This window comes from Exophiala spinifera (genome assembly GCF_000836115.1).
Source record: "Exophiala spinifera strain CBS 89968 unplaced genomic scaffold supercont1.4, whole genome shotgun sequence".
In the NCBI taxonomy this organism is placed as follows: Eukaryota; Fungi; Ascomycota; class Eurotiomycetes; order Chaetothyriales; family Herpotrichiellaceae; genus Exophiala; species Exophiala spinifera.
The window spans coordinates 1,230,318-1,253,545 of record NW_015622516.1 but is presented as its reverse complement, the minus strand read 5'-3'; the positions used below and the strand labels follow the sequence as shown (position 1 = coordinate 1,253,545).

General features: G+C 52.9%; 7 protein-coding genes across 7 annotated transcripts; 4 read left to right on the top strand and 3 right to left on the bottom strand.

Moving 5' to 3' along the window:
- Nucleotides 1–1,032: 1,032 nt before the first annotated feature.
- On the top strand, nt 1,033–4,911 carry PV08_05653 (uncharacterized protein; the record flags this gene model as incomplete). Its single annotated transcript, XM_016379994.1, has 1 exon — nt 1,033–4,911. The coding sequence occupies one exon, from the start codon at nt 1,033–1,035 to the stop codon at nt 4,909–4,911; it is 3,879 nt and encodes a 1,292-aa protein (XP_016235821.1).
- A 1,151-nt stretch (nt 4,912–6,062) lies between these two features.
- On the bottom strand, nt 6,063–7,672 carry PV08_05652 (uncharacterized protein; the record flags this gene model as incomplete). Its single annotated transcript, XM_016379993.1, has 3 exons — nt 6,063–7,100; nt 7,161–7,448; nt 7,508–7,672. The coding sequence occupies 3 exons, from the start codon at nt 7,670–7,672 to the stop codon at nt 6,063–6,065; spliced, it is 1,491 nt and encodes a 496-aa protein (XP_016235820.1).
- A 1,297-nt stretch (nt 7,673–8,969) lies between these two features.
- PV08_05651 (uncharacterized protein) lies at nt 8,970–10,714 on the bottom strand (the record flags this gene model as incomplete). Its single annotated transcript, XM_016379992.1, has 3 exons — nt 8,970–9,578; nt 9,637–10,568; nt 10,618–10,714. 3 exons carry the CDS (start codon nt 10,712–10,714, stop codon nt 8,970–8,972), a joined length of 1,638 nt encoding a protein of 545 aa, XP_016235819.1.
- Nucleotides 10,715–11,616: 902 nt separating this feature from the next.
- On the top strand, nt 11,617–12,443 carry PV08_05650 (uncharacterized protein; the record flags this gene model as incomplete). Its single annotated transcript, XM_016379991.1, has 3 exons — nt 11,617–11,683; nt 11,739–12,225; nt 12,281–12,443. 3 exons carry the CDS (start codon nt 11,617–11,619, stop codon nt 12,441–12,443), a joined length of 717 nt encoding a protein of 238 aa, XP_016235818.1.
- A 1,039-nt stretch (nt 12,444–13,482) lies between these two features.
- Nucleotides 13,483–15,797, top strand: PV08_05649 (phosphoenolpyruvate carboxykinase [ATP]; the record flags this gene model as incomplete). Its single annotated transcript, XM_016379990.1, has 3 exons — nt 13,483–13,658; nt 13,720–13,996; nt 14,457–15,797. 3 exons carry the CDS (start codon nt 13,483–13,485, stop codon nt 15,795–15,797), a joined length of 1,794 nt encoding a protein of 597 aa, XP_016235817.1.
- Nucleotides 15,798–17,758: 1,961 nt separating this feature from the next.
- On the top strand, nt 17,759–19,561 carry PV08_05648 (uncharacterized protein; the record flags this gene model as incomplete). Its single annotated transcript, XM_016379989.1, has 3 exons — nt 17,759–17,834; nt 17,898–18,062; nt 18,111–19,561. The coding sequence occupies 3 exons, from the start codon at nt 17,759–17,761 to the stop codon at nt 19,559–19,561; spliced, it is 1,692 nt and encodes a 563-aa protein (XP_016235816.1).
- Nucleotides 19,562–20,217: 656 nt separating this feature from the next.
- Nucleotides 20,218–23,094, bottom strand: PV08_05647 (uncharacterized protein; the record flags this gene model as incomplete). Its single annotated transcript, XM_016379988.1, has 1 exon — nt 20,218–23,094. One exon carries the CDS (start codon nt 23,092–23,094, stop codon nt 20,218–20,220), a length of 2,877 nt encoding a protein of 958 aa, XP_016235815.1.
- Between the last annotated feature and the right edge of the window lie 134 nt (nt 23,095–23,228).

Below are 23,228 nucleotides of genomic sequence, written 5' to 3'. Positions count from 1 at the left end.
CGAGGACGGAGGCGTCGAGAAGCGTTGGGTTTGCAAAAGAATATGCTCTTCGCTGAGGAACGTTGCGCAACAAATGGTATACGTAGAAGCAGGGTGGGATGAAAGACGGAGATGTCTTGGTCGATGAGGGCCGTGAGATTGCGATACCAAGATGACACAATCAATTGAGCAAGCTCGGCATGGAAGTTCAGGTTGGAAAAGAAACAGATATCTTGCAGAGACGGTGTGATGCCTGGGATAGTCGACTCTGTCATTCGAGGATGCCACTTTCGCATCCTTGTACATCCAAATGCTCACCACTGAGGGAGGACCCTGCCAAGATAGATGGTAAAGACCTAATGATCCACCCCATATATGATACGGTGGAGTGTTAGACCCTGTTTGGCAGATTCCATCTAACGTACTACTTCTTTCACGTTCTCCTGCGTTTTGCCCGAGGAGCTTTGACTCTAGTGAATCGCGCCTGGAAGAGATAAACAGCTAACAGCATCCAATTGCATGAGAATAACCGATGGATGTCTGAGAAGAGTAAGGTTTGTTGATCTGTGAGCAGTTGATTCTGCGCCTCTACATGAAGGGCACTTGCGACTTCACGCCTTGGGCTCACCTGGACGCGCACGCGTCAATATCCAGTTACAAGACTTCGCGTGAAGTGTACTCTGGGAAAAGGTAAGGAATAGGTGAGGTCAGGCGACTCACAGTTATGGCAGCCGCTCAGCAAAACTTGTCGCGACTTCAGCACACCATGAAGGTGAACTTGTCAGGCTACGACAGACTGCCATACATTTATTGCGGTCAGTTGAGAATTTTCGGACAAGGAGAGCTTCTATCCAGACTCACCGCCCTGCTCTGAATGCTCATTTATCCCCCTGGAGGACCATACAGAGCCTCTTTGCCCATTCAAGTTCTTTTCACAGCTTTCCTCCACGTCCGCTCTCCCTATTCAACCTCGCGATCCCACTTCTATCTTCATCCCTCCATAGCTTTATTCTCTATCCCCAATCTTCATCTTGACCAGCTTCAAACGTCGCCATGGCGCCTTACAGGGTCGTTCTAATCCTGCCAGAAGGCGATAGGCTAGACCTTGAGCTACAGCTTGATGGCGAACATCCTGCAGGCATACTTGCACGAGCTGCTCTAGAGCGCATTCCACAAGATCGCACACTACCATCAACCGTCAATCTACGAGACTTGAGACTTACAGTCGGGTCTTCAGATGGTCTTATGATCGATCCTGCAGACACCTTGGACGACGTCCTCCCTCCTTCGGAAGTCCTGTTCATTGACGCGACTAAATTGTCCTCAGTACACTCCCTCTTCGATTCAAACAATGAATCATTAAGAATCAGGATCCTAACACCCAATACGGCACCAAATTACCACGATGATTTCCCGGGTGCCTTTCTGAAGGAGGGCCATCAATACAAATTGTCAACCACGCTCGAAGAGATTGAATCCGACGTCCGTCAACACATTGGTATGCCTGATCGACCATCTAAGGGGGAGAACGACAATGACTCTAAAGAAGACAACCCCTTTGGAAGCCTATCTGTCACCCGACTCGATCTACACACCTTTGAAGGACCCATCAATACACAAAATTCGAGCCTCACATTGAAATCCTCCAAATTGGATAAACTTGCCAGCCAAGGAATCCTGACATTGTTCGCTGTCGAGCGGAGATGCACAGACGAGTGCGAGAGAACGGAGGGTCATGATTCAATGTTCAGCGCTGGTCCGCACTGGGAGCTACCGCCGGGAGGGTCAACTGAACGCGCAATGGCAACGACCTTGGCATCTCTGCGCCTCTTCACTCATATCATCGCGTCTGATGACTTTGACGACTTTGACCACCACGAAGTCCTTCGCACCGTTCATAACATGACACGCTTCGCTCCTGCAGTCCGTGCAGTTCACATTTTGATGGACGGCAAGACACTTCGATGCAACGAAAGCGCAGCTCTCGTCCAGAGTCTTGCGGCCGTTGCAGAAAATGTTATGCCTTTTCATCCGGAATTGCCTAACGAAGGCCGAATCTTGGAATGTGCTAGATTGCTCCTTGGCCTAGTCCTCACAATCGCCGGACATCAGGCGGAGATTCGGGAAGACTTCGAAGATTCAACCGGGATACAAACAACATTGCCATACCTCACCGCTTATCGCACTGTCGATCTGCGTGATGCCAAAACACAGGAGCCATTGACAGACCCTGTTTCGACCAATCTCGGCATTGTCAACCGATCTATCTTCGACGTACTTTCATCCTCAGGCGATCATGTCGAAAGCCCAGCGTGCTATCTGCTAGACGGCAGCGTGGAAGACGATGAACGCATACGATTTGCTCTGCTGTATGGCGGAGTGAGCCTCGAGGCTTCATATTATCAAGCAGAAGATCTCCTATTAGCATTGCGTGATGACGATGAACGAACCATTGGTACCCCACCTCACCTCCATCCACACCACCTCACAGGGGATAATGGCATCCTTACACTCGAGTGCGAACGCATTGGGTTCGTCGTGGTACACCCTGATCAGCTCTCCTTGGCCGAACTTCCATGCCTCACGCTTGACGGCCATGGGAGGATGGCCGTTTGCACTAGAAGAACTGCCACTGTGCCCCTGAGCCAACGCAATGTCATTTTCCATCCATTGACAGGGATTGAAGAAAATGTTGATATTCACAATGTGGTTCAGTCACTTGAACCAATTCTTCTAGGAATGAGACGTGAGAGCACTTGGATGTTTGATTGTCCCACCGACGCTTTCACACGCAGAGACACGACTCCTGCAGAACTACTTATGTTTTGTGTCGACTGCAGTTACAGCATGAACAATCCGCCCAGGTTCACAGCCACCGACGATGGCACCGCTACTGAACGTTCTGATGGTGATAAGATCCACCTCCTTTCCCATCGTGAAGACTACACGACAGTCGACCTGGATTACATGAAGGAATTCCTGTGCAAACATGAGGCTTACGATGACATTCTTCATATCATTCACCACTCTCCTGAGCATCAGTCAAGAACAGTCGCACGAGAAATCATTGATTTCATACGGACACACACTGATCGCCATCTCACATCCTTCTCCGAGTCACTTAGAAAGACCAGCGACAGTGCTTCGACCACAGATCCTGCGTCCGTCTCATTAATACAAGTTAAGATGAATATCCTCCACAAGACGTTTGAAGGATTGAACATTCATCAAGATGCTTTGATTGATTCCTTACTTTTCTCTGCGAAAGATCCCAGCTTTGAACCATCAGACTTTCGCTGGTCAATCGGTGAGGGAGTCCCGCGCAATTCCAATGGAAAAAGCCAGAATGACATGGACATGGATGATATCTTTACCGTACCAGAGGACTTTCGGTGTCCAATAAGTTCTGCGGTATTCGCAGAACCTGTGAGAACAACTGACGGTTTCGTCTATGACCGAAAAGCCATCGAAAGATGGTTCACTATCAGAGGCTCGGCACCTATGACAGGGCTTCCTCTTGACGACCGGACCCTGACCCCCGATGAAGATCTGCAGAAGCAAATCAGAGACTGGCTCAAGTCCGAAGATATCGGTCGAGGCCCTCAGAATTCGCCAGAAATTTCACAAATCGACCCTTGCAACACAAAAAACATTGTTGATTTCATTGGGCCAAATGTTCAATTCACGCGAGAGATTCCTCACACAGCGCGCTTATTGGACGTCTATGAATTTGCATTCCGCGGTATGAGAGCCGTCCATTCTAACTTCTCCCTCTTCATCAATGGCACCTGTCTTCCATGCAGCGAGGAAAACGCAAAGAGTTTCATTTCTGGCCGACCAATTGTCACAATCGGACCTTGTCACGTCCCAGGAACAGCAGCTTTTCGTGACGACGGCGACGAGATGTGTCTCATAAAGCTGCACCATGGGGATAATCCAACTCGCGAAGCATTCAGTTACTGGACTCCTCTGCATTCTCAACTCACTTTTGTATCAGTGCTGTTCCGAGCCTGGCGTTACCAGGTGCAGTTCAAACAGCCTTTCAAACCAAACGTCGACCGAGCCGTTTGGACCGAGATCCAAGACGTCGGCGATGACTTCCTACAGGGCACTCGACACTCTTCCTGGGAGCCCTTGTCTCCGTTGTTGTTAAACCTCCCAGTGCCTCACATTCAGACAGATGAGGACTCCAACAACAACAACAATGACGTTTCGACTGACGACCTGCCCCTTCCTGAAGGGTACAAGCCTGACCGTGTCATCGGTCTCTACCTTTTCGACAACGACGACTCGCGAGCGCAAGAGCGGTCGTCCTCCTCGTCCTCTTCGTCATCGTCTTCCCTCGCGCTGGCCAAACAGGTCTTCGGATCTTTCGTCGACCGCCTGGTCGCAAACGATTACCCGACGCACGTCGGGCTCGTCACGTTCGGCAGTAATGCCAGAATAGACGAGCGCCTTGGGGCGTTCGTTGACGAGTTCCGCGGCGCCGCGGACAACCTGGCGGCCCGTGGCGACACGGCGCTGTGGGACGCCCTCGCCCTCGCCGCCGACCACCTGGTCGAGGAAGGCCGCCGTTTCCAAGGCGGCAGCGGCGACCGCATCAAGATGAGGGTCGTCGTGTTGTCCGACGGCAGGGACACCAGTTCCCGCCTGCGCCTCGAGGACGTGGTCCTCAGACTAGGAAGGTTTGGGGTCGTTTTAGACTGTGTTTGCCTCGGCCCAGGGGCCAACAACCTGGAGCTGAGGGCCCTCTCGTACTTGACGGGGGGGCAGAAGTGCGTGCCTGCCTCGGCCGAAGAGGCCCTCGCTATATGCGAGGAGACAAGTTTGCTCTCTCTCAACGAGAGAGCACCCCTGGCAAGGCCGCCCGTCCTGGATCCCAGGACGCCGAGCCTAATGGCGACAATGGCGGCCTTGGCCAGGGGTGAGTAAGGGGGGAAGGAGGGGGTGTTGTGTGTTGTGTGCTGGTGGGCGGTGGTTTGTTGGTGTGTTTATGCCGGGGGCGGTGGTTGTTGGTGGTTGGTGGTGCTGTCGGTGTCTTGGGAGTTTAGGAGTTGGTTTGGGGGTTTTTGTTTTTCTTCCTTTTTCTCTTTCTTTTTCCTTTTTTCCCTTTTTCGGCCGGTTTTTGTTTGTTTTTTTTTTGTGTGTGAGAGTACGTAGTTTTTTTTTTTAAAAAAAATTCAAAAAGTGATAATTGATGGAACTGTCCAGTAAGTAAACATGAGACGAACACCCGTGACATAGTAGGTCAAAGAAGACATTTTTAGTATACAGTGACCTGTGTGGTGACGGGTGTGTACCTGAGATGATAGATTCGTTGAAGGTTTTTGTTCTTCGAGACAACGCCCGCTCGTTATACAGCGTAATAAACTGTAAATGTTAGGTATACATACATTGCGTGCAGCGAGCTTTACCTCACAGGTCGTTCTCGGTGAGCTCCTCACGGGCCAACTGACGAGATATAATACTTTTTCAACCATGGATGAGCGGGCCTTGTCGCGGACGTATACGCCGTTTTATAATTTAGGACCTTCTTGGTACCTGAGCTTGAGGAGATGTGAAAATGAGACACGGTAAGGAGTATCTAAGTAGTACGTGTCATACAGCACGAGTGTCTGACCTTTTAGATAACGTCTGAAAAAGGTCAGAAGGGACATTTTATTATTCTTCCCCCCTACAACCACTGTAGGGTAGTAAGCATTCTCTGCATTTTTCAAATGAATCTTGACCTCGCGACTCACGTCGTTGATACATACCTAAAGACGATACTTATCACGTATTTAGTAAGAGAGTGGAGAACACCAAGTGGCAAATATTAAGTTAGATATTCATATCGTGATGGTGACAGTGTCTCCCTGTCCTGCACGAGCATTCCAAAAGAAGGCACCCACGATTCTTCACGATGACCCCCTTATACTCAAAAGATAGCAAACCGTCAGGAAAGGTATCGTATTGTTCGTCTTATCCTCTATGGTTTCAGATATGCCGTTGACTGTCACCCGAGTCCCGACTGGACTACAGACAGAACACACCTGAAAGCTCAGATACCACCCGTAGAAGCAAACACCACAGACAGTACCTCCTCACGGGCTCGTGGCCAACGAAGTCTTCTCCTCTCTAAACTTCTTCGTCCCCAGAGTGTCGACATCATAGCCGTGCTTGATGAGGTACGCTTTGAACCTCTCGTCTTCCTCAGTGATGGTATCCTGGCCGATGTTCGGGAGGCAGAACAACGCAACCAAGGCGCTAAAGATACACAACGCGCTCGAAACGTAGAACGGGTACTGGCCTTGCTTGATGACGTCGTCGCCTGCTGCCTTGATGATATCAGGAAAGATGTAGTTTCCCACAAACGCCCCGACTTTTCCCATCGCGGCCGCGAAGCCATAGTACATGCCTCGCACCGACGTTGCTGACGTCTTGGACGCGACCAGCCCAATGTTGTCACCTGGACCGACTTCTCCGAGCGCCAGGAAGATGCCGTACATGACAACAAACCCACCCACCTGCGACGGCTGGTCGAGGTGCTTGTATATCGCCGTCATGACGAAGCCTACAATTCCTTGCAGCGTGACGCCCAGGATGAGACAGTATTTTGGGCCCAGGATGTCCGAGAGGAATGCGCCGATGATCGCGCCGGGGCAGTAGAACAGATTGATGACAGTGTTCCAGCCAAAGGTCTTCCAGAGAGGAGCGTCGGACGGCAGCAAAAAGGCAAGCCACGAAGAAGAGTAGATGCCGAAGGAGTAGGTGGAGAAATCGTAGACGAACCAGATCAACGAGACGACCACGAGTCGGAACCAATAGAACTTGAAGATCAGCCAGTAGGGGTAGCGGTTCATTTTGTTGCGGTTGTATTCCTCGGGTTCCTGGAGCTTGATTCGCAGGTACAACAGGGATAAGGGCGGAATGACACCGAGGCCGAGACACATGCGCCACGCTGCGCGGAGATGGGATTCGGTGAAAATCAAGACCATGATCATGGGGACAAAGGACGAGACCACGAACCCGACGTCGATTGCGAGGTTCGTAAAGCAAATAAACCAGCGATTGCGATGGCCGTGTTTGAGTTCGCCCGTCGCCTCGGCACACGCCACTGAACCGGCGGGGTATTCACCTCCCTGGTCTTGTCAGCCTTGCTTATTCTGAAGAACAAGTCATTCCAGGGTTGCTGTACTTACGATACCAACGCCGAGTAGAAACCGGTATGCTGCGAGAGCGGCAAACATGCCTCCAATGCTCCCGCCAGCGCCATATGAGCCGGCTCCTAGAGCGGCAAATACAATCAAGATGATGGTCGACAGAAGGAGAGAGTGGCGTCGGGACCAGTGATCGGACAGATAGCCAAATACCAGCTGGCCGAGCACGGTTCCAGCAAAGGCGATTGAAGATACGTTGCTCTGGGCGCTAGAATTGACATATTCGTCCTTGTAGAGAATCCTCAGCATAGTGTTTACTGATCCGATGACCTAGGATGTTGTTAGCATGGCTGTTCAGGTGGCTTGGTACGACAGGAGACTAGATTTACCCCATTCAGGTAGCCATCAGAGAAAAGTCCAGCACCACAGGCAATGGTAGGCCAACTGCGCTCCCATCTTGTCTTGGGTGTGGCATCGAGAGGAGCTGTATGCACTGACACCCGACGATCCTGTTCAGGAGCGTAACCTTCATTGACACTTTTCTCGTTCTCCATGGCTGCAGAACGCGCTGATGACGTGAAGCAGAGGTTGAGGTCACAAGGATGTAGTCAGAGGAAAGAGATTACTTTGCAGGGTAGATATAAAATCTTTTGACGGGCAGTTCAGCCGGCTTGACGTTCCCAAAAGCAGTAGGTACAAGCAGACGAAGACAGGGACGGAATAATTGAGTGGGAACGCGGTGGAAGTAGCTCCCTAGACGAAGGAGCAGTGAACAATGATGGACGAAAGATCGAGAACGTGTTACTCGTGCGTACTAGGTCGGAATGGATGGTGACGTTGAGAGAGCTGTCGAGCCAACCCCAAATCATCTCCCCTGCCGTTGGCCGTGATAGTCGACGTCGACGTCGATCTACCCAGGTAGGCATGGCTCATCTGACAGACTTTCCGTTGCAATCGACTAACTGAAGTCCCATTCTGAGTGGTTGAAAAGCGCCACTGATTGCAACGTCGTGGAACTTGGAAGCAGCCACCACGATGGAGACGGGATCGGAGGCGCCGTGCACTTACACGATGTTCAGCAGGATCGCTCGTACAAACTGCAACCAGGAAAATGGCCGGACTCGTGCGCTAACTTATCTGTGGGACGCGTAGCCCGCTGGGAAGACGTAGGGATACTGACTTATTGACAGTGTGGTGCTTGTATTGCAGGGATTCTCTTAGCCCCTCTGTGACCACGCGTACAGCAGGCCGGAGGGGTACTGAGTGGCTCGTGCAAATACGCCTCCCAGAGATGGGTTTACTCAGTGGGTGGTGGTCTGGAAGATTCTAATGCTTTGCGTCCGTGAAGAAATTTTGGTCTGGGTCGAATAAAAATTGTGGGATGAAAATGGTGATTCCGAGGCATCGGACGTCGGCAGAAGCGGCACCAAAAGAGTCACGAGGCTCCCCAAGCTCGATCGGCGAAAAGCTTGGTATTGATGCTTGTCTGGCTTTGCCTCGCCGCTAAAACCTGCATGGCGCCGCCGAAGCACCGCCTAGTGAGCGCCTAGTGACGCCTAAGCAGGGGGTTCTCTAGGTTAGAGGGGCCCCGGGACTGGATAGGGGCCACCTAAGCGCTGCACAGTGGCTCGCTAACTAGGATGGACCTCCTCGACTTAGGCCTGGTGGACGCTCCCTGGGTGCCGGTGCTCGTAGAGGAGCTTAAGGTCACATCCCGAAACTAATGAGCCCAATAAAGATAATACAGGTACGTATCGATATGGGAGGCTGCCTCCCTACGGTGTAACGTGTCTGTGTATGTATGTACAGTACTCGTACCTAGACCTGATGTGTCCTTCTGCTCCGTTCTGTCTACAACTTCGCTTTGGGCTTCGAATTCTCCTGTCTAGCTTTCTCCTTCAGCACCCGCCGTAAGATCTTGCCAGCTGCACTCTTGGGAATCTCGTCAATGAACCTCACGCCCCCTCGCAGTCTCTTGTGGTTGGCCACCTTTCCGTCCAACCACTTGACTATTTCCGCTGCATCTTTCTCGCTCGTCTTTCCCGCAGCAGCCACCACGTAAGCTCGAGGCACTTCGGTGTGTTGGTGGTCATCATTAACTCCAATCACGGCGACATCATTGATAGCAGGATGGTCCATCAATTTTCCTTCTAGTTCGGCCGGAGCAACCTGGAATCCCTTGTATTTGATCAGTTCCTTGACGCGGTCGGTAATGTAAAAGTTGCCGTTTTTGTCCTGGAAGCCGACGTCCCCTGTCTTGAAAAAGCCATCCGACGTTATGGCATCATTGGTCGCTGCTTCATTCTTCCAGTACCCTTTGAAGATGTTGGGTCCAGACAACCACAATTCTCCAGTCTGGCCAGGCCCAAGTTCTTCGCCATCGGCTGATATATACTTCGCTTTCATGCTGGGGAACATTTTGCCGACGCTCCCCACGGAAGTGTACCATTCATCCCAGGGCTGTTGGCGACATTATATTAGCCCCAAGCTACTCTCAGTGCACGTCGGAGTCTCTTACCTGTGTATGGGTCATTGGGCTGGTTTCACTTAGGCCATATGCTTGGTTGATCTTGATGTTTAACCTCTTGTGGACCGCGTCGACCAACTCTTTGGTGAGTGGCGCTGCACCACTGGTGATCATTCTCACACTGCTGAGATCGTACTGCTCAACAAGCTTGTCCCGCGCGAGCCGTACGATCACGGGTGGAGCGACGTAAATAAATGTGATTTTGTGGTCCTGAATGGCTTTTAGGAATACTTCCAGGTTGAACGCAGGCATCACCACTAGCTCAATTCCTCGATGAAGGGGCTGCTGGACGAGGCCTGTCAACCCATAGATATGGTAAAAGGGCAAAACTCCGAGGATCTTATCTTGACCACTCGAGTACCACTTTCCCATGGAAGATTTGATCATCAACAAGTCGGCGATAACATTTCGGTGGCTGAGCATGACTCCTTTCGGCAATCCAGTTGTTCCCGAGCTGTAAACCAGGAAAGCGAGATCCTTGTCCGGATCCATCTTGCGTCTTCTGTATCTTGACGAGCCGCTAGTCTTCCGGATGTTTGTCCAGTGCTTGCACCTATGGCTAGGGTCCCGTCCCTGACCAAGCAAGATGACACGGTCCTGGGGGATACCGGATTTCTTTGCTGCTCTTAGCGCCGTCTGTAGGAAATCGATGGTTGTAACGATGGCCCTCGACTCCGAATTGGTCAACTGAAAGGATAATTCATCGACCGAATACGCCGGGTTGGCGGGGGACACTATGCCTCCCGCGTAGAAAACGCCGTAGACAACGGCCGCAAAGTCGACATCGTTGGGGGCATAGATATTCAGAACATCACCCTTCTGCCAGTCCCAAAGGTTACGGAGACCGCCTCCGAACGCGGTGGCCGCCTCTTTGACGTCCGCCCATGTATATTGACGAGAGCTATCGACAGATCGGTATATGACTGCACAGTCCGTTCAGTACACGCACTCAACATTGCATGCATGGCCTACCCTGCGTATCAGGAAAGTCCCGCGGCTGTTCAAACATCAAACCCCACAGGTCAGCCTGAGGAATCTGGATGTCTGGATATGACGAATTCGTCGGCATCGTGGGATAGTTTCGAGGCCTGCAGAGCGAACGCGGTAGATCATGTAAGGGGAGCAAGGCTGGATGCTTAAAATGCTGCAGGGAGCCTATTCGAATAACCGCACAGCATGTTACTGTTCTATGAGTGCTGGCATACTTTAGTTATTAGAGACTTTTACAATCAGGGAAATCCCACGTCTCCGCAAAATGGCGGAGCGAAGGAACCTCGGCTTGAACAGCGGAATTACAATAATTCCGATCTGCCCAGTGTGAACGACTTCGCAAGCAGCCACATTTTGAGATACTGTTATATACTTACTGAAGGATATCAATCGAGCAGTGAAGAAGTCGAAGCTGGTTAGCTATTTGCGCAAGCTTTCCATCTTGAAATCCAATCAACGACCTGTCCATGCAATAGCTGGAGGTCGAGATGAGAGCATCAAAGGCGCTGAAACGATAAAGGCTCTATCGGCCGCGCATCCAAAATATCTTAATCAGAGTCGAGAAGTTGGATCTTATATGCTTTTCATACCCTTGGGTCAATCCATCAGGCTCGGGCTCCCTCAGCGACGACAGCCAACATTGGTCGGCCAGACTCGAACCAGAACTAGACGGACTACCGAGGTAGCAGAGAAGGGGGTTCACATGCCCAGCACATAAATAAATAGGCCACTTACAACATCCCGAGTAACCGGGGAATAATATTCACGGCTCGCCCTTGATTCTGGCTTGCACTCCAACTCAACTCTCACCACTTCTACAATCAACGGTCTTGTCGCCGGCTGCAGGTCAGAATCGCGACTTGGAGTACTACTAGGGTTTTCGTTTTTCTTATCAACGACCTGCGCCTCCCCGAATTCGCCATCGACCCTTTTTCGTGGGTTTCAGAGTCGCCTGTTCCTGAATCTCCCGAGACTGCAATCATGGTTGCAGATGCCGTCGTCTATCACCCTGCGGTGACCCATTATCTCCGATATGTCGCGACCACAGGTAAGTATCGCTGCTGCACCTCAACGGGCGCCTCGCTGACGCGACCTCCGTCTAGTCGGTCGAGACAAGGTCCTCCGTACAATTCAATACTTTGCCCGCTTCTACTCCTGGTACCTCTATCGAACCAACAACCCGACAAGCGCCATTCAGCCATGGACCGTTGTCAAGACTCAATTGGGCCTGACGCGGAAGATCCTACGTATCGGCAAGTTCGTGGAGCATCTGCGTGCTGGCTCCGAAATCTATGATGCCGCAGTTAAGTCGAGCAACGGGGACAAGATCACTCAATACCTTCAGATTCTGCGCCAGATAGGATATGCTGGCTACCTGCTCTTTGACATGATGACCGTGCTGGATGCTATGGGTGTCAAGAAGGATCCCAGAGTCAAGAACATTCAGGCGACAGCGTTCCGCTTCTGGTGGACCGGCTTAACGGCAAGCGCCGTCTCAGGAATCTATAACAACTACAAGTTGAGACAGCGCGCGAAGGCTGTTGATGAGAAGGATGCCGAAGCGAAGGTTGAAAAGGTGAAGATTGCGAAGTAAGTGTGATCCTATTTGAGAGATGCGTTCCTACAGGCTGACTATGATGCGCAGACAACAAAAGGCGGTCAACATCCAGCTTGTTTCAGATCTATGTGATCTGACGGTACCAGGCACTGCTCTGGGCTACCTCAACTTGGACGACGGAATTATTGGGTTGGCTGGCACGACCAGCAGTTTGCTTGGTGTATATGGGGCGTGGCAGAAGACTGCTTAAGCGTCCAGGTTGAAAATACCCGGAAGTCTCCTCTGTTCTGGACCTGCTATGGATATCTTGCGTGTTTGATTAAGTGTCGAGACTACATGTATTTACCTGGCTGCTTGTGGCTGCTTTCAAGACAATGATGCAGTTATTCTGTTTGCGGGCGACCGGCAGTGACGATACCGAATAAAACCTTGTTGGTATGATGCTATCTGGTCTGGGCCATAGAAAGCGATCCCCCGCTTTCTTTGACGCAAAGTGTATGTGGTGGAGCGTAGAGGACTTGGTTGTTCCGGGAATTCTCCATCTCTTCCTGACTGTATGTAACAACAATCATGTCTTACACTGTCACACATCGATGTTACTGGAATCAGCAAAACTCTGCCCTGGCTTGACGTCCAACTCGTACGCATGGGAAGTTACGTAGAGACTCGTACCGTGATGTTCCGTCAACTGCCTGGTCTCGGTCTGAGTCTGGATCTGAAAGGGGTGTCCAGTGGCGTCTGCGGGAGGTACAATAGGCAGAGGTCAGCCTAGGTAGTCAGCCATCAGAAACAGTAAATGGTGGCACTTGGTACGAATATGCAATTCGTACTGGAGCTGAGAGGGACAAGGGTGGAAGGAAACGCGGTGGTCGGAAGCGGGGGAAGCGCATTCGATGACAATGAAGGCCTGAGAAGACGCAGGCCACGGTCCCCCAGCTGACTTCTCCTTCTGCCTCCACCTGCGCTCTCGAGAGCTTCTCATCTTTCTGCCGCCACCTCATCTCGAGTCTTTCATCCTTTAAGCCTCGATTCACGATAATAAGAAGGACATCAAGACTGATTCTGCTCGCTCCGCATCTCATCTCCAATAATCAGAGTATAGTTTACCCGCGTACGCCCACTGGGCTCGTCTCTGATCCAATCACTGCCCTGCGGAAAATCTCGGACGCTCCTTGTGAACCGCCTTCAATTTCGTCCTCCGAAGTCTCCCGTTCATACAACTGGCCATCGGAAGAAGCACTCGGCTTGGCCCCGGCGTCAGGAGTATACAAAAGAGTCGATTCCGCATCATGGCCTCTGACTATTCTACCCGTCTTCAGGCTATCCAGCAAATCCGTCCTCACTCGCCTTCTCCTGCAACTGGGACAGCCCGTTCAAACCTAGCCAAAACCAACTTGCGAGCTTACACGTCCAGAATGGTCTCTCAATCGGTCAACAAGACCGCTCTCCACCCAGGTGGTGTTGAGTATGTCAACGATGTCGTCGCCGCTGTTCAAGATCATCCCAGACTGACATTTGCTACGTAGGCCGGGTCGTGAACACACAGAACTTGAAGAGGAACTTCACACCACCGCCCACATTGACTACGACCGAGTGGCCATTGTTGCCAACCCCTCTGTCTCGGCTCTCTACGAAGATGCTTTGGTCTACGAGACCGGTACCGCCATCACATCTTCGGGCGCCTTGAGTGCCTACTCGGGTAACAAGACTGGTCGTTCGCCGCTAGACAAGCGAGTGGTCCAGGAGGAGAGCTCAGAGAAGGACGTGTGGTGGGGACCCGTCAACAAGCCCATGTCACCAGAGGTAAGTCTTTTCAACTTTCACGTCCGTCAACAAGTCTTCATTCCTCTCGTCCATGCCCATGCCCATCCCCGGCCCACCTCGCATGTGATATTGCCAGCCCGAGGATGATGCAACGAGCGCAGCCCTGGCCCCGAATGCATTCGCTGCCTTGGTATATACCCTGGCTTTCCCCGCAACACCCTCGACGGGCTGAATGGTGGTGGGCGGACGGCAGCAATTGGGCATTCGGTTTGGCACACGAACACGTTTTGCCCCGCGTTGCTCCAAGTAGCGAAATGACGTTTTGTTGCCTTTTTGTCGGCTAAAGATTTCTTGGCTGCCGGGTGCGGACGGAGCCCCCATGTTCGGCAACTGAGTCGGGGCACTCGCGGCCCCCACATTCTACCACCTCCCCCTACAGCATACATGGAGTATCTGCGGAATGTTTAGGAAAGATGGCTGACGCGTTATCTTCGTACAGGTCTGGAAGATTAATCGGGAACGTGCCATCGACTACCTCAACACCCGGAATCGAATTTACGTTATCGACGGTTATGCCGGCTGGGACGAGCGCTACCGGATCAGCGTCCGGGTCGTCTGCGCCCGCGCCTACCATGCCTTGTTCATGCGCAACATGCTTATCAGACCTTCTCGCGAGGAGCTGAAGAACTTCCACCCCGACTATGTTATTTACAATGCTGGCTCCTTCCCCGCCAACAGATATACCACTGGTATGACCAGTGCCACCAGTGTCTCCCTCAACTTTGCCGAGAAAGAGATGGTCATCCTCGGAACGGAATATGCTGGTGAGATGAAGAAGGGTGTCTTCACAGTCCTTTTCTACGAGATGCCAGTCAAGCACAACGTCCTGACCCTCCACTCTTCAGCCAACGAGGGTGAGAAGGGCGACGTGACTGTCTTCTTCGGTCTCTCTGGAACCGGAAAGACGACGCTGTCTGCGGATCCTAAGCGTAAGCTGATCGGTGACGACGAGCACTGCTGGTCCGACAAGGGAGTCTTCAACATCGAAGGTGGCTGCTACGCCAAGTGCATTGGCCTGTCTGCGGAGAAGGAACCAGATATTTTCGGTGCCATCCGATTCGGCTCGGTCCTCGAGAACGTTGTCTTCGACCCTGAGACCCGTGATGTCGACTATGACGATGCCACCTTGACCGAGAACACTCGATGTGCTTACCCCATCGAATACATCAACAACGCAAAGATCCCCTGTCTGAGCAACAACCACCCCAGCAACATCATCCTCCTCACCTGTGACGCCCGTGGCGTTCTGCCACCGATCTCCAAGTTGAACACTGCCCAAACCATGTTCCACTTCATCTCCGGATACACCTCCAAGATGGCAGGTACCGAGGACGGTGTCACCGAACCTCAAGCTACCTTCTCTTCTTGCTTTGCTCAGCCTTTCTTGGCCCTGCACCCGATGCGTTACGCAAAGATGCTGGCAGACAAGATCTCAGAACACTCGACCAATGCTTGGCTGCTGAACACCGGTTGGGTTGGTGCCGGCGCTGCTACCGGCGGCAAGCGTTGCCCTCTCAAGTACACCCGGGCTATCCTGGATGCCATTCACTCTGGTGAGCTTGCCAAGGCCGAATACGAGACCTACGACATCTTCAACCTCAGCGTGCCCAAGAGTTGCCCTAACGTTCCGGATGAGCTCCTGAACCCCAAGAAGAGCTGGACTGGCACGGCCAACTTTACCGATGAGGTGACCAAGCTGGCTGTTCTTTTCAACGAGAACTTCAAGAAGTACTCCGACCAGGCCACTGAGGAGGTCATCAAGGCTGGGCCCACCGTGTAAGTCAAAGTTGTAATGATTGAGCCATGCTTTTCTCGGGCTGTACAGAATTTCTTTGCAATCTGCAATGCATTTTCCTGGAGTTGGGATCAACAGCGTTCGGACTGTTTGAGACGGCATCAACAACACGAACGCGAGACGCGAGAGGCATCACGACGCTATGGACGGACAATCCGATGATGGCTGCAGTCCTTCTCATGCTTGGCTTGCCTTCGTGTGGCCGCTTCCAGAAGGGGTTTGCAAGCCTCCAAACATGCCTGATATATGATAGAGACGAGGGAGATGGATTTACAGCAGCTATTCCCTTTGGGAGTTGATGCGTTGATATAAATACCAAAATTGAACCTTTACACTTTTGCAACCTTTGCTTCCACTACCCGTGCATTTGGTTTCTAGTCGGGCAATTCGTCGTACCGTACTCTGTACAATAGAGCATGGCCGAGGATGAGCCTGACATGGAGCGGGCCCACGAGTTCGTGGGGATCTCGGGCCTGGATGAACTGAATAGGCAGGAACACGCAGCAGATCTGACTCGTGGGGGACATGCACCAATCGGCCCGTCTGGATATCTAGTATAGTCTGGTGGTCGCCCGAGAAAAATTCTCCGTACTGTATCTGTATGTATGTGTGGTCGAGAGTGTGTCGTACGAGTGAACGAATCTTCTTCAAACGGGCCTGGTCGGGGTCAGTTGACTAATAACACGGGTCCAACTGCAGACAAGGTGGGTGGGAACGTGTACGTATCCGTAGGCGTTAAACACTTGCTTTGACGGAAGGGGAGCCTCACTAGCCTGCAAAACGACTCCAACGATGTTGTGGCTTGAGAACTTGATAAGTCAAGGCTTACAGATGCTCGCGCAGTGCTGTACGTACAGGGAGGGTTAGAGCAGCCCACTAGCCACACCGTGGTCATCAAGCCCACCGGCCTCGGCAAGTGTAGGGAACGGCAACTTCGGCGGAATCGAGGGTGGCAAAGACAATGGTTGTTCAGCGGGTTCTGGTAGGTGCCAGTGCCTGCCTACAGGATCGGTACGTGCTGTGCCTTGATAGGCGTCAATAGTGCCTTCAGGGCGCCCATAACCACCCTCACTATAAGGCACTGCAAGGTTTGCACCCGGACACGTACCTCGCACAGGAGACCACGAGGCCAGTGCGGGTGGCGCACCCAATCTATCTTTTTTGGCTTCGGTGTGAGTTACGAGAACGATGCCTCTGGGGGGCTCGCTAACTACTGTTGTACAGTATGTTCGGTCCCTAAAGGGGGATCTCCCTGGGTATCCACGAGTACATGGGCACATGGGCACATGGACACACGGACACCCGGCCACTGTAGGAATTGCCCGTCCGCAATCCTCCCTCAACCACCCACTTGCTGCTGCGTTCACTTAGTCACGTAGCTCGAGATCTTCCCTCCCCCGGTCAAAACCCTGCAACTCGCTCCTGTCATTCTCCTCGCACTGCCATTTCTACCCGCTCACACCCACCACCCTTCATCCTACCACTCTTCCTGTTCCTATCTTCATCAGCATCTTCTTCGTGAGAAGTCGTCGGGCTCACCATGGCTGACCCTGACCCGTAACCTCCGATATCCTTGATCGATTCTCGTTTTCTTCAGTCCCTCTTCAATTCGTATTCGGCGTCTGGCGGTCTTCTTGCCTTGAAAATTCTCCCGCCTTTGCTTTCTACTTCCCCTTCCGTATACACCTGCCTTCATTTTCGCCTCGCACCCTACGCCACCGAGAACTTTCCCTCGGTTGGATGTATATGACACCGACGGCCATCGCCCTCTGAAAGACTGCGGCTCGTCCGACATCGAGTGTCGCCTGGATACGCCGATCGACCTCTGAATCCTCCCGTACCGTCCTGCTCTGTCACTCCGCCACTTCCGTCTCCCGCTCGACCGACTAGTACGGCAGCAACATCTTAAGAGAACAGAATACAGAAAGAGACTGCGCCTTGTAACGATGCTCATAAACGGAGAAAAGTTCGCCTGCGAGGCCTGTGTGAGAGGCCATCGTGTCAGCTCCTGTCACCATCAGGGTAAGTGTTATTGCGACTCGCGAGGCTGGCAAAAATGATCTGGAGTCATACTGACTTGCGCAGACCGTCCTCTCGTCCATGTGAACAAGAAGGGTCGACCAGTGTCGCAGTGTCAACACTGCCGAGGCCTGCGAAAGGCTCGTTCTCAACATGTCAAATGCGAATGCCATGACAAGGCGCATGCGAAAGAGGAGTGCCCGCATGAAAAACCTGGTGGTGTGAAGACCGGTATGCAGTCTGTCGTACGGCATCTCGCGCAGAGACTGACCATACCAGAATCAAACACCTGCTGCTGCCAACATGGCCAGCGCTGTACTTGTTCCTTGAAAAAGGACCTCGACACCGTCCCCGAAGACCTCGCGCGGCTGACGCAAGCGAAGGACAGCCCTAAACCGCGTCCAAACCACAATTCGCACGATCCCAAAACTACAATCTTCACCAATGGTCATCATAAGCCTGTGCACAAATTCAACGATGCTCATAACCAGCTTGGTGCTCCTTACAAGATTCCCTCACGATCGAATTCCCTTCACGGGCATCGGGAGATCGCCCAAAGATCGACAGATAATCTCTTGCTCACCAAATCTACACGACCTCACCATGAGTCACCATTACACCATTCCATCACCGATGCGATGGCCATGTTAGAACGCAAAGCAAGATCAGAACACAACTCGCCAATACTTGGCCCTCAGAAATACTCTCAGCCACCCCTACAAGACCTCAACCTTCCTCGCTTTGATCCCTCTGCCTATTCTTATTCGCCGTTTGGCACCGAGACCCCTCCTACTCAGACAAACAGCCTACAAGGCAGTCACAATGCAAGTCAATCCGACTTGACCTTGCCAGAACAGTTTCCCGAGAGCTGGTTCATGACCTACGAACAAGCACACGACTACGACCCGCCTAAATACAGCGACATAGCCTCGGTTGACTGGTCAACATTCAACCTCGACAATCTTGACAACAGTGGCAACATCAACAATATGAGCAACAATGCCAGCAATAATTTCTACAATGCGGGTTCGTTTGATGCTTTCGGTCAACCACAACAATCGAACCATCTGGCTTTTGATCTGGCGAAACAGATCAACCGGGTTGGGTTGAACTCTTCAAATGGGGATGTGTCCGAGGTGGAAGACCAATCTCCACCATCAAGTCGCTGGACCAGCGACCAAAAATCGGCGTCGGTCGAGGCCAAACCGAACCCAGACGCATTCAACGATTTCAGTAGTGCTGGAGGGGACGACGCCTCCGATAGATATAGGTTGTCCTCAGCATCCTCGTATTATGGCACACCTCAAACCAACATGTTGGCTACTGAATATCTTGGAGGCCTCGATATTGACGACTATCTGAAACGAGCTGAGGCGGAGACAAGGCGTCTACAGAGCATTCAAATGCAGCAACAAATGGCACAGATGCAAATGGCATCTCCAGATCCATCTCAGGGGCAATCAAGGATGTCCAGTGTAAGCCGGGGCATGACTCCGAGCGTGTCGACACCTGGCAGTGCTGGAAATGGGGAACACCCTTATACGATACGAGAAGCACAGATGTACGCGCACATGGACATTGTTCCTGGTGCGCATACAACTCAGGAGAGACCTCCTATGCCCGCCACCAGCATCGCCCAAGATCCGTCATGGTCAGTGGCGCCAGACATGTCGAATCCCGAATTATCGTTGGACGGCGATGAGCGAGAGGATGAAGACTGGGTTCGGTGACCAGGTCTTTTGCTCTCGGGGCTCTAGCAGTTGCAATTGCAAGCAGCAATCGCCTTTTTATTTTTGATAACGAATTATGATGATGCGCATACCCTTATACATTTGAGATACCAGTATCCCGGCTTTTCGATGCCAGTGCAGCGGATGATCGATTGTCAAGCAAAAGGGATGGAGGAGTTAGGGGAGCATATGAACAGCCGAGGCTCTCTCTCTGTCGCATGATAGATGAGATGACACGGCCGGGATCATCGTTTTCTGCTGGAAGTAGGAGTTTTGACTCTTCGTCTGAGTGGCGTTAGGACTTTTGATTTCTTTTTTGGTTCTGCAGCCAAATGGGATCCTGGTGGATCTAGGTCATTTTTCACGATCAAAGCTCGTTCGTTCATGGGCGTTCACAGCGCGTTGATGCGAATGGAGTCGTTTGATGCAGTGGCAGTGGAATTCAGTTTTATGAATTCTACCGCAACGAATGACATGAGGGGAAGAAAGACTTATACATGTGTACCTGAAGTAGGTAGGTAGTTTGTTAGGTATGCACTTGATGGTTATAGTGAGAGTGGCTAGTATTTCTTTCTGTTGTTTTTCGTCGTTTTGTTTTCTGCCTTTTTTTTTTGGCTGTGCTATGCCATGCCATGCCATGCTGTACTATGCTAATGCTACGACCTCAAAACTTCACCTATCCACCTCATTTCAACGGCAGATACGCCCCTGGCGTAGGCCTTTGTACCCGTGAACACGAACTCGTTGTACATGATGCCTTCGTACTTCCGACGGTTTCCTCCTCCTCCTCCTCCTCCTCCTCCTCCTCCTCCTCCTCCCACGGTGTCAGGTCTATTCCTGTTCGGGTTTCTTGTCATCGTCGTCGTGGCGTTGGTGGCGGATGAGTCACGATGATCGTCGTCGTCGTCGTCCATGACGGAACCACCACCACCACCACCACCGGCGGCGGAAAAAAGAACACTGCTCGGGTGTATCGCCACCGGTTGATTGGTGATCAAGGTACGATAAGACCCGTCACTCGAGAGTCTGGCGACGTTGGTGTGGAATCCGGTCAGGAGGGTTTTGAGGATCCGTGTAGGTAGGGTCGTCGGGTCGTGCGGTGGTGGTGGTGGTGGTGACGGTGACGGTGGGTCCGTGTCACTTGTACCGTCTACAACGTCTGCACCTTGTACAGTACCGGCACCTGTAACACCAGGACCAGTTGTTCCGGTGCGGGTGGAAGCCGAGGGGGAGGCGGATGTAGATGTAGACGTAGATGCACCAGAGGATTTCGACTTCCTTCTGTCACTGCTGCTCCGCCGCCGACGACGACGACGCCTCTCCATTACGTTCGCAAGTTGTTTCCGCACGTCCATCGCCCCGGACATGGCGCGGTGAGAAATTGCCCGGTCGTCACACCAGCGGCGGCGGTCCGTCGTTTCGGCGGCGTAGGCCTGCATCGTCGCCAGGAGGGTGAGGTGGTCTCCTTCGCGACGGTAGAGGGCGCCGCGATTTTGAGAGACGATCGCCGAGCGGGACATGGAATTGCCATCGTCGTCATCACTGTCGGCATCATCGTCCGTACGCGAAGTGTGAGAATTCGACTTGGATAACAAGCGAGTCAACGAGTCGTCAGATGGATTGCGAGTCGCGGAGGACCAAGGTGATCTTGGTCCAGAGTCGCCACCTGCAGCACGGTTGGTGTGTACGTTGAGGAAGATGTTCTCCACGCTCAACGCCGACACGATGTCGATTATCTCGTCCGTGCACGCGTAGTCCGGCTCGGCGCTCGCGAGGAGCACCCGGCCGAGGCTGGCGGGCAACGGGAGAACACTCATCTCCCGACCCAGCGGGGTGATGGTGCCGGAGCGAGGGTCCAGCGCGGACAGCTGCAGGAGGTGGACGAGGGCGCGTTCGAGGGCGCGCCGAGGCGGGGTGGTCAGAAACGGGAACGACGCGAGGTCGTCGATCCCGTGGGCCTTCAGCGTCAGGACGAGCTGCGAGAGGTCGCAGCGCAGGACCTCCGGCTCCGTGTCCTGCGCGAGCGTCGCGAAGTCCGACTGCGTGTACAGTCTGTACGCCGTGCCGGGGGCGTCGCGGCCGGCGCGGCCGGAGCGTTGGTTGGCCGAACTGCGTGAGATGGGCACAGTCAGGAGCGTGTCGAGGTTGAGGGACGGTCGGAAGAGTCGCTGTTTGGCTTTGCCGGTGTCGATGACGTGTCGGATCCCAGGGACCGTGATGGACGTTTCGGCGATGTTGGTCGACAGGATGATCTTGCGCGTGAACTTCGGAGTGTGTTGGAAGACGCGCTGTTGCGCAGCGGACGGGAGCGCCGCGTAGAGCGGGAGGACGAGAAGCTTGGGGAGGTGCGTCTTGCTCAGCGCTGCGTCTTTGGCGATGGAAGTCGACCACGCCGTCACGAGGCTCATGAGGGATTCGACTGTTTCTTGCCCGGTCAGGAAGACGAGGATGTCCCCTGGGAGGGGAGAGTGCGTGTGGATGTGCTTGATGCGTTCGAAGGCCGCGTCTATCACGTCCGGGACAGGCGCGGGCGTGTAGTTTACGGTGACGGGGTATTGACGGCCCTTTATGAAGAGTGTCGTCGCGTTGGTCCTGGTCTTTGCAGCTGTAGAAATAGCCTCTTTGGCGAGGGCTGCCTTATCGTCGTCGCCTCCCTTGGACGGAACGTCGGGTGGGTCGAAAGCAAAGAACCTTTGGATCTTCTCCATGTCCGCGGTGGCACTCATGACGACCACCTTCATGCTGACGCCTCCCCTTCCGTCATCCGCATTCCTCTGCTCGTGGAGTCTTCTCAAGAACCCTAGCACGAGGTCGACGTTCACGCCGCGCTCATGTACTTCATCGACCACAACGGCAGAGTATTCTTTCAGCCAGGGGTCCCGCAGCATCTCTTGCAGAAGCATGCCTTCGGTGAGGAACTTGACCTTCGTGGCTGGACCCGTGCTGTTTTCGAATCTGACAGAGTATCCGACCTGCGAAGCGGGGCTCGAATTTCCAAGGGGGGTTCCCATCTCTTCAGCGACGCGCCGAGCTAATGAGATGGCCGCAACCCTCCGGGGTTGTGTGATGGCGATGCATCCTCCGACCTTTGCGCCACCTTTGGTCGTCTTCTTCTTGCACCATTCCTCATTGACCAGGAACTGCGGGATTTGCGTCGACTTTCCAGAACCCGTTTCTCCGACCAGGAGTAGCACGTCACTGTCGCGTAACGCCTGTCTTATCGCATCTGCGTGCTCGTATATCGGTAGCTTCTGCCGCACGGAAAGCAATGCGTGAGCACGTTCTCTCAGATTGGGCCTTTTGGTAGACTTGGGTGACGCTGGTTGGGTTGTCGCCACGTTCTCCGAGCGTTTCCTTTCGGGGCCATCCGTAAAAGTTACGGTTTTCCCAACTGAAGGGTTCTTGCGATGTGCCTGAAGCGAATCTTGGACTGACGTCGACTTTGGCGCAAAGGCTTCAGCGGCAGATCGCTTTTTTCCCTTCGCTGGTTTGGGTTTTCCATGGCTGGATGCAGCGGTCCCTGGTCTCGACATGCCCGGAAAAGCAGAGCGACGGAGTGCAAGTGCCGGGAACAAGCCAAATCCAGAGTATTTTTACTCGTACGATGTAAATGACAGAGGCCGAGATGTAGTTCGCGAAGGACATCAAAAACTCTTAATCGGAGCCT